Consider the following 14,769-nt stretch of genomic DNA (forward strand, 5'->3'; position numbering starts at 1 on the left):
AGCTCTGTCCCGTTCTCCGCAGTGGCTGTCTGCCAAAGACTCCATTTCACTGAACTACTGACCTCATCCTTCTCTCTTAGCAAAGACCATGTCACCTACTTCCCCTCTCCAAAGATGAATACTTTGGCTAAAAACTTCTTGCTTCCAAATCTAGAAGCTTAACTGTATACACAGCTGTCTTTCCCCTTCTCTCCTAATCAGCAAGAGAGCTGCCTCCTCTGTGTAAGTCTGATTCTCCCCCCTTGTTCTGGATGCCATCTCTCTCATCCTCAGGGACCTCGCACTACTGATCTCTCTTTGCTCATCGCTACCTGCAACTTCTTTCTCCTGGGGCTCATTCCTCTGTTCAAACCTGCCACACTCTCTCAAAGGCAGAACAAGCTTCTGTCAATCCTGTCTAACCCTCCAGCTTAACGTCCTCTCATGAACAGCCAGACTTACTGTGAAAATTGTCCGTTGTTATCTCCATTTCCTCATTTGCCAGTTGCTCCTCAACCCCCTGCAAACTGGCCTCCGCTCTCCACCTCTTCCCCTGTAGGACTCTCAGCCATTGACCTTCTCAGCCATTGAGAGATGAAGTTCTTTCAGCCCCACCAACACGCTCTCCCAGCTTTTGTTCCACAGCTCATGCATGGCACTCATCCTCACCCTGCCGTGTTCCAGCCATGGCACCCAGCACTGGGTAGAATATTTTATATTCTAGTTGCTCTTTCCTTCCAACTAGAATGTAAAATATTCAGGGAACATCTCTGGCTGTGGATGGCACAGTGGACACTTAGTCAAATATTTGTTGAACTTAATTTTTTGTAACATTTTGTTGAATTGAATTTTAAGTTAAAATCTATTTTAAAAGGAAGACATAGAAGCAATACTTGAAATTTGTTAGTCCTCCAGCAAGATCAAATCTGGTCATTAAAACCATGTTTGAGGAATCTACTTTGGCTGTGAGCAGGGACCTTATGTGTGTGTGTGTATCAGGTGTTGGTCACACAGGGCTCTGAGGTTGTATCTGTTGTTCAGAATGCTGTTCTAGAGCTGTTTCCTCCTTGACCCAAACAAACAGCACAAGAGTATGTACCACACAGACAAGTCTCAACAAACCCGGATTAAAGCATTCTCTCCCCATGGGAGGACAGAAGGGAGCATCTGGGCCAGCCTCCCTGACAAAGGGACCACTGATGCACTGGATGCTGAAAGCGATTAGCAGGGATCTTAACCAGTTATTTCAATTCCCAGTTATTTATTTGCTGAAAAGGGATCGCCAGAGCAAAGGACAGCAGTATTATCCCTGCCCCTCCCCCCTGCCATCACCAGGTTCTCTTCACTGGTTTTTATACCCTTTGTTGAATTTTTTCCTCCAATTTGGAACTCTTTATGAGACAGAGGATGAGTAGAGGATGGGAACTGTAGTTTGCTCTGTCCAATGCAGTGTATATCTGAAGACCTTGAAAAGGCATAGGTATGCTTTTGTTGACATGACACAATCATGGCATGACATTGTTATCATAACACTTAAAAAACTCAGCATGCTCTAGTGATTTAATATCTTCCTGATTTGCATATCCTTTTCAGCATCAGAGTATGTTTGCCTACCAACACTTTGGAGAAATTAATTCCATCCAACAGAGAAGGTGAACAACTGAAACTGAGAGCAGTTTTATTTTTCTCTGGGATATCTTTCTTATGAGAAGAGCAAGAAATAAAAATTTTTATTAAAGTATATCAAGGGATAAGGCCAAGAACATATTGTTCTCTCCGAACAAACAGGCAGTATAGTGGGGCACCGAGCTGAGTACTGGCTCATCTTTAATTATACCTGGACAGCTTATATTTCCCTCATCATTATCAGTTTTACTTGATATTCAGGCTGATTAACTGCTTCTAGTGATGAGTGCTGGCCACTCATTCAGACTTTCCAACCTTTGTGGAAAGGCCTTTGGCTCTGGTGTTCACAAGGTACTGTGGACTTGGTGCATGTGTTCATAGTTTTATTCCCCTTCAAGACCCTTGCTTGGACAGTTGAAAAATTACTGCCTCTCCTATAATAGAGGAATGGCCTCAGAAGATATGCTGTTGTTTTTCTGTAATCCCATGTAGGGAAATACAGGCTAATGGTTTCCTTCAGCACATCTGGCCCCTGTGGCCATCAGTAAAGAAAAAGAGGGGCACAAGTGGCCACAATCTAGTTGCTTGGAGTTTCTTGGCCATCCAAGAAGTTTCCTTTCCAGGGGCCTTTCAAGTTGGTTATTTCCATGGAAGATGTCCATGATGGAGACACAAGCGATGGCAGCTCCCCAGGACTGATTAATCACCTTTAGGGAACACAGTGATTCCCAAACACCACTGCTCTGTTCTAGAACTCAAAGAGTTGCAAAATGTCATAAAAGAAGACTTATTGATGCTTCCTGAGTTCCCATTCATGTTAAAAATAAGATTTATTTAGATAGATGTGACCCTGAATTTCCCAGGTGGCCCCCGTTGACATCAGTTTTTTACTGGGGAATTGGAAAAAAGTGACAAATTTTTTCATGATCTGTTAGAATATAAACTGTTATATAATCCTGTGGAACTGTGATAAATTATCAAGAAGACAGAAAGTGACCTTTCTCAGATCAGCCATTTTCTCAGCTCTGCATCTTTTTGAAAAACAAAACAAAATATTAATCCAAATGGGGTAGAAGAGGTAGGGATGGGATAACTATAACTTTTTACATAGTTTTAACTTTTGATCCTTATAAATGAGTTACACACCTCTGCGTATTTTTGAAAAAAAAAAATGAATCCAAATGGGACGGAAGAGATAGGGATGGAGTGACTATAACTTTTTATGTAGTTTTAACTTTTGGTCCTTATAAATGAGTTACATATTCAAAAAATTAAATTAAGGTGATGGGAAAAAACATAATATTGACCACAAACAAAAATAAAGGAGTCTAACTGCATATCACATGAAAGTGATTACATAACCACACACCAAAAAGAATTAATTCAAGTGTTTTTTGAACACAGTTTTCTTACTGTATGCTCTCAAAGTGATATATTCTAATAGCAAAAAGAATTGCAAAGAAGTCTTGAATTTTAATCAATATGCTGTTGGGAGTAGTACTGATAATTTTAAACTATTTTGTGTATATCACATTATAGAGCAAATAGCTAAATATTTTAACATTGTTGCATACCAGGATTCTTACATGAAAGAAGCCTCAAATGGGGAAAAGTAAGGGATGTTCCTTTTAGATTCAAATTGGAACTATAAGTATGAATTCATACCTGAAAAAAATTAAATGTGTTTCCTATCTCTGCCCACTGAAAGTTCTTAAAAATAGTGACATCTAATTATTGCTGCACACATTTAGTAAATCTTGGCTTACAAATGCCATTCTCCACTGTCTCAGCTCTGATGTGGGAACATTCTGGAGTCTTGTATACCAGAAAGTGAGAAAGTACTAGAGGACTGATAGGGACATCTCAAAAGGGCATGGCAGCCTGCCTGAAGGGGATTTTACTGGCCAAAGTTGGTAACTTTGAGTATCAAAGGAATGATGGCAATGGACTGTAACCTATTGAATATATTTTATTAAAACCACAAGTCCACAGCAGTACTAAAAAGATACAATGAGCAGGAAAAATGAGAGGTTGGCAACAAGCCCTTCTTTACAAAAGAGTACCAGCTAATAAATATAGGAAAATGATAGAATTAGAAAAAACCCTATTTTTTACTACCAGCATAATTGTTCCTTCTAATAAGTATCATCAGTGGATACTAAAAACCACTGAGTAAAATGTCATTCAGAAACAAATATTCACACAGTCTCAAAGTATCATCCCACATATTAGAAATTACAAACATGAAATGTGTATTTATAGTGGAGAGGTTTGGTAGTAGACACTACCATAACCAAGTACTCAAACTTTGCCGTCTCCCAGTATGGGACAGATTAGTATTATGAGCAAAGGGAAGTATACATTGTCACCTATGAGGCATAATTGCCAAACACATTTAACCTGAGTCTAATCACAAGGACAAATTCAGGTTACATGTCATTCTACAAAACCATTAGCCTACATTTAAAAAAAAATCAATGAAAAGACCAAAATGGTGGGGGTGGAGGGGAGGCAGGAGGCTGTTTTAATTACATGACATGACTATCAAGTGCAATAATGATTAATTCTTGATTGGATGCTAGATATAAAAATAATTTTAAGAAAAACATAGGTCTGTGTTTGCAGATGACACGATATTGTACATAAAAAAACCAAAAGAATCCACTCCAAAACTACTAGATCTAATATTTGAATTCAGCAAAGTTGCAGGATACAAAATTAATACACACAAATCTGTGGCATTCCTATGCACTAACAATGAACTAGCAGAGAGAGAAATCAGGAAAATAATTCCATTCACAATTGCAGCAAAAAGAATAAAATACCTAGGAATAAACCTAACCAAGAAAGTGAAAGATCTATACCCTGAAAACTACAATACACTTTTAAGAGAAATTAAAGAAGATGCCAATAAATGGAAACACATCCCATGGTCATGGATAGGAAGAATTCATACTGTCAAAATGGCCATCCTGCCTAAAGCAATCTATCAATTCAATGCAATTCCTATCAAAATACCAACAGCATTCTTCAATGAACTAGAGAAAATGATTCTAAAATTCATATGCAACCACAAAAGACCTCAAATAGCCAAAGCAATTCTGAGAAGGAAGAATAAAGCTGGGGGCATTACACTCCCCAACTTCAAGCTCTACTACAAAACCACAGTAATTAAGACAATTTGGCACTGGCACAAGAACAGACCCATAGACAATGGAACAGACTATAGAGAGCCCTGATATAAACCCAACCATATATGGTCAATTAATATATGATAAAGGAGCCTCGATATACAATAGGGAAATGACAGCCTCTTCAACAGCTGGTGTTGGCAAAACTGGACAGCTACATGCAAGAGAATGAAACTGGATTATTGTTAAACCCCATACACAAAATGGATCAAAGACTTGAATGTAAGTCATGAAACCATAAAACTCTTAGAAGACAACATAGGCAAACATCTCCTGAATAGAAGCATGAGAAACTTCTTCCTGAATGCATCTCCTCGAGCAAGTGAACCAAAAGCAAAAATGAATTCATGGGACTACATCAAACTAAAAAGTTACTGTACAGCAAAGGACACCATCAACAGAACAAAAAGGCATCCTACAGTATGGGAGAATGTATTTGTAATGACATATCTAAAAAGGGGTTAATATCCAAAATATATAAAGAAATTACATGCCTCAACACCCAAAAAGCAAATAACCCGATTAAAAATTGGGCAGAGGATATGAAGAGAAAGTTCTCTAAAGAAGAAATTCAGATGGCCAACAGACACATGAAAAAATGTTCCTCATCACTAATCATCAGGGAAATGCAAATTAAAACCACAATGAGATATCACCTCACACCAGTAAGGATGGCCGGCATCAAAAAGACTAAGAACAACAAATGCTGGCAAGGATGCAGAGAAAGGGGAACCCTCCTACACTGCTGGTGGGAATGTAAGCTAGTTCAACCATTGCAGAAAGCAATATGGAGATTCCTCAAAAAACTAAAAACAGAAATACCAATTGACCCGGGAATCCCTCTCCTTGGAATTTACTCAAAGAATACAACTTCTCAGATTCAAAAAGACATATGCACCCCTATATTTATCACAGCACTTTTTACAATAGCCAAGATATGGAGGCAACCTAAGTGTCCATCAGTAGATGAATGGATAAAGAAGATGTATATATATACAATGAAATACTATTCAGCCATAAGAAAGAAACAAATCCTACCATTTGCAACAACATGGATGGAGCTGGAGGACATTATGCTCAGTGAAATAAGCCAGGCAGAGAAAGACAAATGCTAAATGATTTCCCTCATTTGTGGAGTATAACAATGAAGCAAAACAGAAGGAACAAAATAGCAGCAGACTCAGAGTCTCCAAGAAGGGACTAGTGGTTACCAAAGGGGGAAGGGTATGAGAGGGTGCATGGGGAGGTAAGGGGAAGGGATTGAGGGGTATTACGTTTAGTACACATGGTGTGGGGGGAATCATGGGGAGAACAGTGTAGCACAGAGAAGGCACACAGTGGATCTGTGGCATCTTGCTGCACTGATGGTCAGTGACTGGATTGGGGTATGGGTGGGGACTTGATAATATGGGTAAATGTAGTAACCACATTGTTTTTTCATGTGAAACCTTCACAAGAGTGTATATCAATCATACCTTAATAAAATATTGAAGAAAAAAACAGGTCTGGGACAATCAGTGAAGCTCAAATGTGGACTGAGTGTTAAAGAATATTGTATCAACATTAGTTCAACCTCTTGGGTGTAATGACATTGTAGCTATGCAGGAGAATATTTTTGCTCTTAGGAAATACATATTGAAGTACTTAGGGATAAATATTATGATATGTTACTTAATTCCAAGTTTTTCAGCAATAAGTGCAACAAAAATAATTGAAAAGTGATGAAGAGAAAATAGTTGCTGTTCACTGGTGATATATACATCAGAATTTACTATAGTTATTAATATTTTCAAATAGCTTCTAAAACATGGATGATACATTTCTCCCTTTTAAGAAATTTTAAATATTGAGATCAAATTTATAAAACTTATAAGAGGTATTAAAAATAACAATACAGTGAATACCCAAAATCCCCCAAAATAAGGAACATTGAAAATTCTTGTCCCGCTCTTGATGCTCATCTCCTTCTTTCAAAGGTAACCTTTATTCTGAATTTTGTTTATTGTTCCCTTTATTTCGTTTTGCTAACTCCTAAACAATATATAACATATTAATATGTTATATTAATGCATGTATTAACAATATAATTCCTAAGCAATATATTGTTTACTTTTTATATCCTTTAAACCTTTTTCTAAGTGGAACCACACTGTATACATTCATCTGTAATTTACTTTTTACACACATTACATCCCTGAGATTGATTCTGTTGTATGTAATTGTAATCCATTCATTTTACTGCTTTTTAGTATTCTATTCCACACATTTTAAAATTTATAAATTCTACACTTAAAATATACCACACATTAAAAAAAATAATTTCTACTACTGATGGACATTTAGGTTGTTTCCAGTTTTTTACTTTTCAAACAGTGTCGGTACATAAATACAAGTGTTTCTCTGAGAGTATAATCGTTGGGGCGTAGGTGTGTACATTTTCAACTTTACAAATAATGCAAATTTTTTTCCAAGGTATTTATATTTACACTTCCAACAGTAATGTATGCATTCCAGTTGCAAATATTTGAAATGTCTGTGGTTCTTTTAAATTTTTTATTTTAAAACAATTTAGATCTACAGAAAAGTCACAAAATGAGACCCAAAAATGAAATTAAGAAAACAATTCCATTTATAATAGTATCAAAAAAATTAATTCCTTAGGAGTATATTTGACAAAAGAAGTGTGAAACCATACTTTTGAAAACTAGAAAACATTGTTGAAAGAAATTAAAGAAGACCTAGATAAATGGAAGGACATCCTATATTCATGAATTGGAAGACATTAATCATTTTAAGATGATAATATTCCCCAAACTGATCTACAAATTTCAATGCATTCCCTGTCAAAACCCTAGCTGGCTTCTTTGCAGAAATTAATAAGGTGATCCTAAAATTCATGTGGAAATTCAAGGAACCCAGAATACCCAAACCAATATTCCAAAAGAACGAAGTTGGGAGACTCTCACTTCCCCATTTTAAAACAATACAAAGCTACAGTAATCAAGACATTGTAGTACTAGCATAAGGGTAGACATATAAATCAATGGGATAGACTTGAGAGTCCAGAAATAAACCCTTCTATTTGTATTCAACTGAATTTTGACCAGGGTGCCAAGATCATTCAATGGGGAAAGAATAATCTTTTCAACAAACGATGCACTAGGGCAACTGGATATCCACCTGAAAAAGAATGAATTTGGATCTGTACCTTACAAACAAAAAGTAACTCAATACAGATCAGTTCAAAATGTAAAAAATTCTTAGAAGAATACATAGATGTAAATCCTCATGACTTTGGATTAAGCAATGATTTCTCAGATATAACTCCAAAAGCTAGTCTAATTAAGATATGGGTAAAGAATCCAAGGAGGCATTTACCCAAAGATATGAAGATGGTCAATGAGCATATGAAAAGATGCTCAATTTCATTAGTCAACTGGAGAAATGAAAATCAAAACCACAGTGAAATATTATTTCACACCATCTAGAATGACCATAATAAAAAAGACACATAACAGCAGTCTTGTCAAATATGTAGAGAATTGGAAGCCCACACGCTGCTGGTGGTAAATGGCATAGCCACTTTAGAAAACCCACTAACAGTTTCTCAAGTGGTTAAACAGAACTACCATATATACCAATTCCACTGCTAGATATGAAATGAGAGAAGTGAAAACAGATGTCCACATATATACCTGTACACAAAAGTACATAGCAGCATTATTCGTAATAGCCAAAAAGTGGAAACAGTCTGAATGCCCATAATGTCCATGATGAATGGGTATATAAAATGTGGTAATCCACACAATGGAATAATATTCAGTAATAAAAAGAAGTGAAGCATTGATGCCAAATGTGAGATACGTTGCACAATATGCCTAGAAAAAGACAGGAAAGACTGCACAAAAACGTTCACAGTGGCTTGTTTTGAGTTAAAGAATTATGGATAAATTTTTCTTTTTAAATATATCTCTAGACTTTCCAGCTTTTCCAAGATGAGTATCTATCACTTTCATAACCAGGGAAGAAACAAAACTTAAAAATAAAAGCAAGTCTAAAACACACTTTGAAGATAAGGATGATCTACTAAAAATGTCCAGTTAGAAATAAAACAGCAAAGTGCCTCTGATGTACCTGTTCCCCACCCAGATTCATCACTGCAAAGCCAGCTGGATGAATAATTACAGGCTAATATACTATGTTACATCTAAGGGAAAAGCCTCTCAGATCCGTGGAAGTTTGTGTTTTCATGTGGTATGTATGGAATTGAAAAGGTCTTTATTCATTTGTTTTGAAATGTAGTTAACTTTTAATTTTCCATAAGATACATTTTTTCCTCTCTATCAATTTGTTATGGTCTTTTCATATTAGAATGCCCTTAACTTGCACTGCTTATTTCTTAAGGATTGACTTAGGATACAAACAAATTTTCAACTGGAACTACACTCCCCATTTGTTAGATAAGGAAACAGAAACCCCCAGAGATTAAGTAGGTCCCCTCTCCAAGCTTCTGCTCAACTCCTCTACTCCTTAGTACTTTGTCTCCCATCATAACACTTGTCAAAATTGTCCATCTCCATCATAAGCTTCATAAGATTAAGATCTTTGTCCTGCTTTCCTGTGTAGCCTTAGGCCTAGCACAATACCTGACATAGCACATGATACATAGTAAGTGCTCAGTAAACCACTATGGAATGTTGAATGAATTTCACAAGCAGTCTACTTTCCAAAAAATCAGAATACCTGCCACTTAAAATTTTTTATTTCTTTTGGAAATATCCACATCAACATTTCACTACATTTGGGTGGAAACTGAAAACAAGTGTCCTGATGAAAAATGTTTCGAAGCAAAATTACCTTTCTTTTCATCTTTGGTATAATGAGTTTTTCATATGGTAAAACATTCTTCCTATTTTCTTTTATACAATTTAGAGCTATTGGTATTATACAATCTAGATGCTAATTGCATATAGTTGTTAATTGACCTGATTTTATATAAAAAGAAAAGCTAGATAAACAAAACTAAGTCAACATATTTCATAAAAGCCTCTTCATTTAATTTGTTTTTTATTTTAATTTTAATTGTTTTTCCACACAGGTGGGGCTGTTGAGTGTGGTTGATATTGAATGCTAAATAGATATTCTTTAGCCCTTGGAGTCCAGGCTGGTCCTTAAGGACATGTGTAACATATGTAGTGTATCTAACCCCAAAATAAGTCTTCTGGTTCCTTCTCCTGCTTGGAAGGCTGTGGGCTGGAGTTACAGGACTCTAAACTCAGGGAGCTTAGCCCTTCATGCATGCAGCTAGTATCTGAGGGTGGGAGACTTAGGTGCCCTTGGTTTTTCTCCCCAGCTTTACTGAGATATAATGATACATAACACTATGTAAGTTTAAGGTATAGAATTTACACGTTAACTTGAAGATTTGATGCATGAATAAATTGTAAAATATGGACCACAATAAGGTTAGTTAACACATCTTTCACCTCATGTAATTACTATTTTGTTTCTTCATTTTAAAGGAGGATTTGGTGTTTTAATTGATTATTCCAACAACAGCTTCATGTGCCTAGACCTACTTTAGGTGTTTATATGTGGAAGTAATTTTATTATAGGCAGAGATAATGAAGCAGTACTAAATTTCACAGATTCTTGCATTTTGAGAATATAGTGATCTTGGATGATTCAGTTCATTAATCTGATACATAAACCAACATTCATTAAGGATTTCCCATACTCTAAATACTGTGCAAAACTGTCACTGTATGAAAATGAGTAAAAATTCTACCTGAATAAAAGCTCACGATCAGTTGTGCTACCTCTGGACATCAAATTTAATTTTCCTTTTTCTTATGTATGTTTTTGTTGCTGAATTTGCAATAAAGAAGGCTTATGTGATAATTTGGCCAAGATCTGTAGCTCTGAGTGGCCTATGGTAGCTGTTAACAACAATGCTTCACATGTAAATAGAATTTAATTAGACAGAGGCCTTACACATTCAACTGCTTCTACTTAATGTATCAGATTGTTCCCTGTTGTCACTGGTGTGAGGATGGGGAGGGCAGGGAGTTCTAAAGAAAAGGGAATTTTGTATTTCCTCCTCAAAATATGTGGCAGGGAATAGGAAAAGGAAAAATATCTACTCTGTAAATATATATAGTTACTTCCAGTTTACAAGTTTATCTCATTAATATTTACGGATGTGAAAAAATAAGCTTTTTTTTCTTCTTGGCAGGTGTCCTTGTAGACTTGGGTCTGGAAGAAAATGGGACAGCTTACCAGAGAGCAGAGAAATATGTTGTTCGTCTAGATAATGAGATTCAGACCAAGTTTGAAGTCTTCATGAGAAGGGTGAAGCAGAACCCATACACACTCTTCGTGCTGGTCCATGACAACTCCCACGTGGAACTGACGAGGTGATTGCCTCAGAGTGAGCAGACACAGTGTTTCTTCTACAGCAGTAATTGTTACCTAAGAAATTTATTTAAAAGGTGATGATTTGAAAGCCTAGGAGCCCTAATTTTTGGCACCATCTTAGGGTACCTTATTCCTACCCTTTCCTTGCTCTCTCAACTTTTTTTTCCCATTTAATGTTGATTTTATTTTAACTACACTGTGAATGAACTTAGAAATTCTTGTTAAAAATACTGTCTTCAGAGCATTGTGGACTCAGCTGCTTCAGAGAAAGGATGGCAAAAAGGAGCTTGAGGTCGATGAGCTTTCCTTCCCACCCCGTTTCCCCTTCCCCATTCTTCTCCTTTTCCCCTTCTCTTCTCTTTCTTCCTTTCCTGCTATTTCTCCTCCTTGCCTTTCTCCTTCTCTTTGCTTACATTAACAGAAGTAAAGATGCCACTTTATTTATTTATTTAAAATTTTTTTATTAAGGTATTACTAATACACATTCTTATGAAGGTTTCACATGAAAAAACAATGTGGTTACTACATTTACCCATATTACCAAGTCCCCACCCATACCCCATTGCAGGCACTGTCCATCAGTGTAGTAAGATGCCACAGATTCACTATTTGCCTTCTCTGTGCTACACTGTTTTCCCCATGACCCCTCACACCATGTGTACTAAACATAATACCCTTCAATCCCCAAAAGATGCCACTTCAATGATCTGAGAGCAAATCTGAAACCTTCCCCAATTTACCAGTTTAAACAGAATATCCTATGTCTCAGGTGGGCTTATTCATGATTGAATAGTAGCAGTGGCATTGTGGAGCCAGTTTTGCTCCCAGAGCAAATTATAATAAATACTGTTAGAAGTATCTTTTGCTCCTATGGATTAAAAGGGCAAATCATTATTTTAAAAAAGGGGAGTATGCAAATAGTCATGGAGTATTACATATCATGGTTGGTGCTCACCGTGTAAAGGAAAGGAAATTTCAGGCATTATCAATCATAGATAGATTTTCCTTTCTTCAAGAGACACTGAGGTGAGGAATCTGGAAGTTTTTACTGTGTGATAGAAATGTCAATATTGCAGAAGTGTTGTTTCAGAAACCAGAATGCGTCTGTACTCTGCAATCTGAGCACTAGGGCCATTTATAGGTATAAATAAGAGCTTGCATAACTTGTTAAACTTAGCAGAAAGTAGGAAAGAAAGAAGAAAAAAAGGAATTTTGCACACATCCTGTTCAGTAAGGACTGGTGTTCCTTGAGTAGAAATAGCCCACTGACCTTTTATACCTCATCTTTGAAAGTTTGGGATAATAGCTCTGAGGATACATATTAAATACCCTGTATTTAATTTCCCAAGGCATCAACAGTATTTATTTGACAAAAAAAAATTAATGTGGTTTTGAGGGTGCCTGGCAACCTGGTACATCCAACTTGAAAAAAACTGAAAATGATTTAGAGGCCCCCTCCACCCTCCGCAGAGTCTAGTAGCCTCAGGGGAGGAAGGAGAGTGGTATTAACACAGGCAGGGATCCCTTGCAGCTTTGGGGCCTCTCTGCACTGCACGGTTATAAGCATTGTGTTTTGATGGAGATGCTGCCTCATTCAGATGAACTTTCAAACTAAAGATTTGAACTATATCTTTACATCTCAACTGCAGATTCAGATATCCTTGGCCTGTGTAACTGAGTTTGCACCTTAAGGTATATAAGGGGCAAACTGAAAAAGGTAAAAGTAAGTATCCCTGAAATCTGTCTGGAAGGGGAAAGAAGGAGTCTAATTTTTGCTCTTGCAAATCAAATGTTGGTTGCTTTTACTCACACTCTCAGTTACAAGAGCAAGGAAAATAAGAACTAAAACATTATCTGTTTTGACGTTTGCTTCTGCATCTAATCAGTTAAATTAGGAGGTATTAATGTGCCTTTCAACTTTTCTGCAGTGTCATTTCGGGCTCTTTGTCACATGGTGAGCCCAGTCATGGATTGGCTGATAGAGTCATTAATTGCAGAGAAGTTCTGGAAGCTTTCAACCTCCTGGTGCTCCAGGTCAGCTCCTTCCCGTACACGCTGCAGACCCAGCAGTCCCGGGTCAGCTACAGCAATGAGGTCCACTGGATGCAGCTGGACAGCATGGTGAGTCTTTCCCCTCTCTGAGGCAGTCATGTTCTCAGTTCTCAGAGAGCAGAATCTTGTAATAAAATATGGTTGTAAGTTCAAAAATCTAACTAACATAAAGCTTTATCTTCTAAAAGCTCCATAGAATTACAATTATTATAAAACTAAAAATGAGTTGGACTAGGTGGGTCCTTTCTAGGTTATTATGCAGATACAAAATTAACCATCCTACGTAGTTTTTCTCCCAACCATCATCAATAGCCTGGATTATCTTTGTGCCTCCAAATGATGAATTTCAATCTGATAGCTAGAAATTGTATTGTTCTCTTGAATGGCTTCTCTGTCATGTTCTGATCTATATGACAGCTAATTACTGTTGTGTTCCCCCAGCAGCTGGATTTTTCCTCATAATCAGTTCTTATAGTCTTCTGGTTGAAACAGGAATGATAGTAGTTACTTTAAATTAGTAGTAGCATTTAATGTGTGGAGAGCAGCCATCTCAACATTGTACATATCCAAGTCTTTGTATTTTTGGCTCCGATTCCTAATACCTGGAAAATATTTTCTATTACCTATGAATTATATGATAATTATATTATCAAGGAAATAAGAGTTTCATTAAAAAAAAAAGATTAACCATTAAACAATGGATTCTTTGTTTAAAAATATTGAGCAGATTGGATATTTTTAAATGAACATCTGTGAGTAAAAGATGCCAAAAATATCTTACCTAAGAATAACACTTCTTTGTCAACCCAATGCATTTCATTTTATGAAGTAGGTAAGTTTTCCCTGACATTAAGCTCTTCTTATCTTTGAATATTGGTTTGCTTTTTGTAGTCAAGCAAGCTCAGGTCACTGAATCATGTTGGCATCAAAGTCCCTCCCTTACGAGAACCATCTCGATGTGTTCACTATCACACAGAGGTTGCTTTGAACTTTTGTGTTCCTGGTACCTTCTCCACGCCAGCTCCATCCATGAATTGGGTGGTCAAGTTATGGGTGAGAAAAGGAGCTACCACACTTCTTTGCCTCTACAGTGTAGGGCACAACTGCAGGCTACTCTGTAGTTGCCCTGACAGAATAAGATTGCCAGTAGAACTCACGCAATGTGTTTTTCTTTTTGTATTAAAATATGTACAATAAAATGCAAAAATCTTCATGTACAACTGGATGAATTCTGACAGGTGTATACATTCATGTAATCATCACTCAGATCAAGATGTCAAACATTCTCACTAATTAAAAATTTGTTTTTTAATAGAACAAATAATTCTCCTTTTAAATGTTAAGTTTCAATGACATTTAAAAAAATAATAAATAAATAAATAAATGTTAAGTTTCAAGATATTTGGGAGGACAAAAAAAGAACTATCCTAATTTATCTGTTGGTTCAGCCTTTTCTAGAAGGGGTCACACCAGGGACAGGAAGAAGGACTCAGCTACTGCCCTC

At 36.6% G+C, this 14,769-nt stretch overlaps 1 protein-coding gene across 9 annotated transcripts in view; it reads left to right on the forward strand.

The window, feature by feature from the left end:
- GREB1L (GREB1 like retinoic acid receptor coactivator) overlaps positions 1 to 14,769 on the forward strand; it is a 244,688-nt gene that overhangs the window by 187,636 nt on the left and 42,283 nt on the right. For all 9 annotated transcript variants that reach the window (XM_057504077.1, XM_057504079.1, XM_057504078.1 and 6 more), the window contains 2 exons: positions 11,032 to 11,212; positions 13,142 to 13,334. In XM_057504077.1, coding sequence (XP_057360060.1) covers positions 11,032 to 11,212; positions 13,142 to 13,334 — 374 coding nt within the window. The remainder of the gene's footprint in view (positions 1 to 11,031; positions 11,213 to 13,141; positions 13,335 to 14,769) is intronic.

This window comes from Manis pentadactyla, chromosome 6 (assembly GCF_030020395.1).
Source record: "Manis pentadactyla isolate mManPen7 chromosome 6, mManPen7.hap1, whole genome shotgun sequence".
In the NCBI taxonomy this organism is placed as follows: domain Eukaryota; kingdom Metazoa; phylum Chordata; class Mammalia; order Pholidota; family Manidae; genus Manis; species Manis pentadactyla.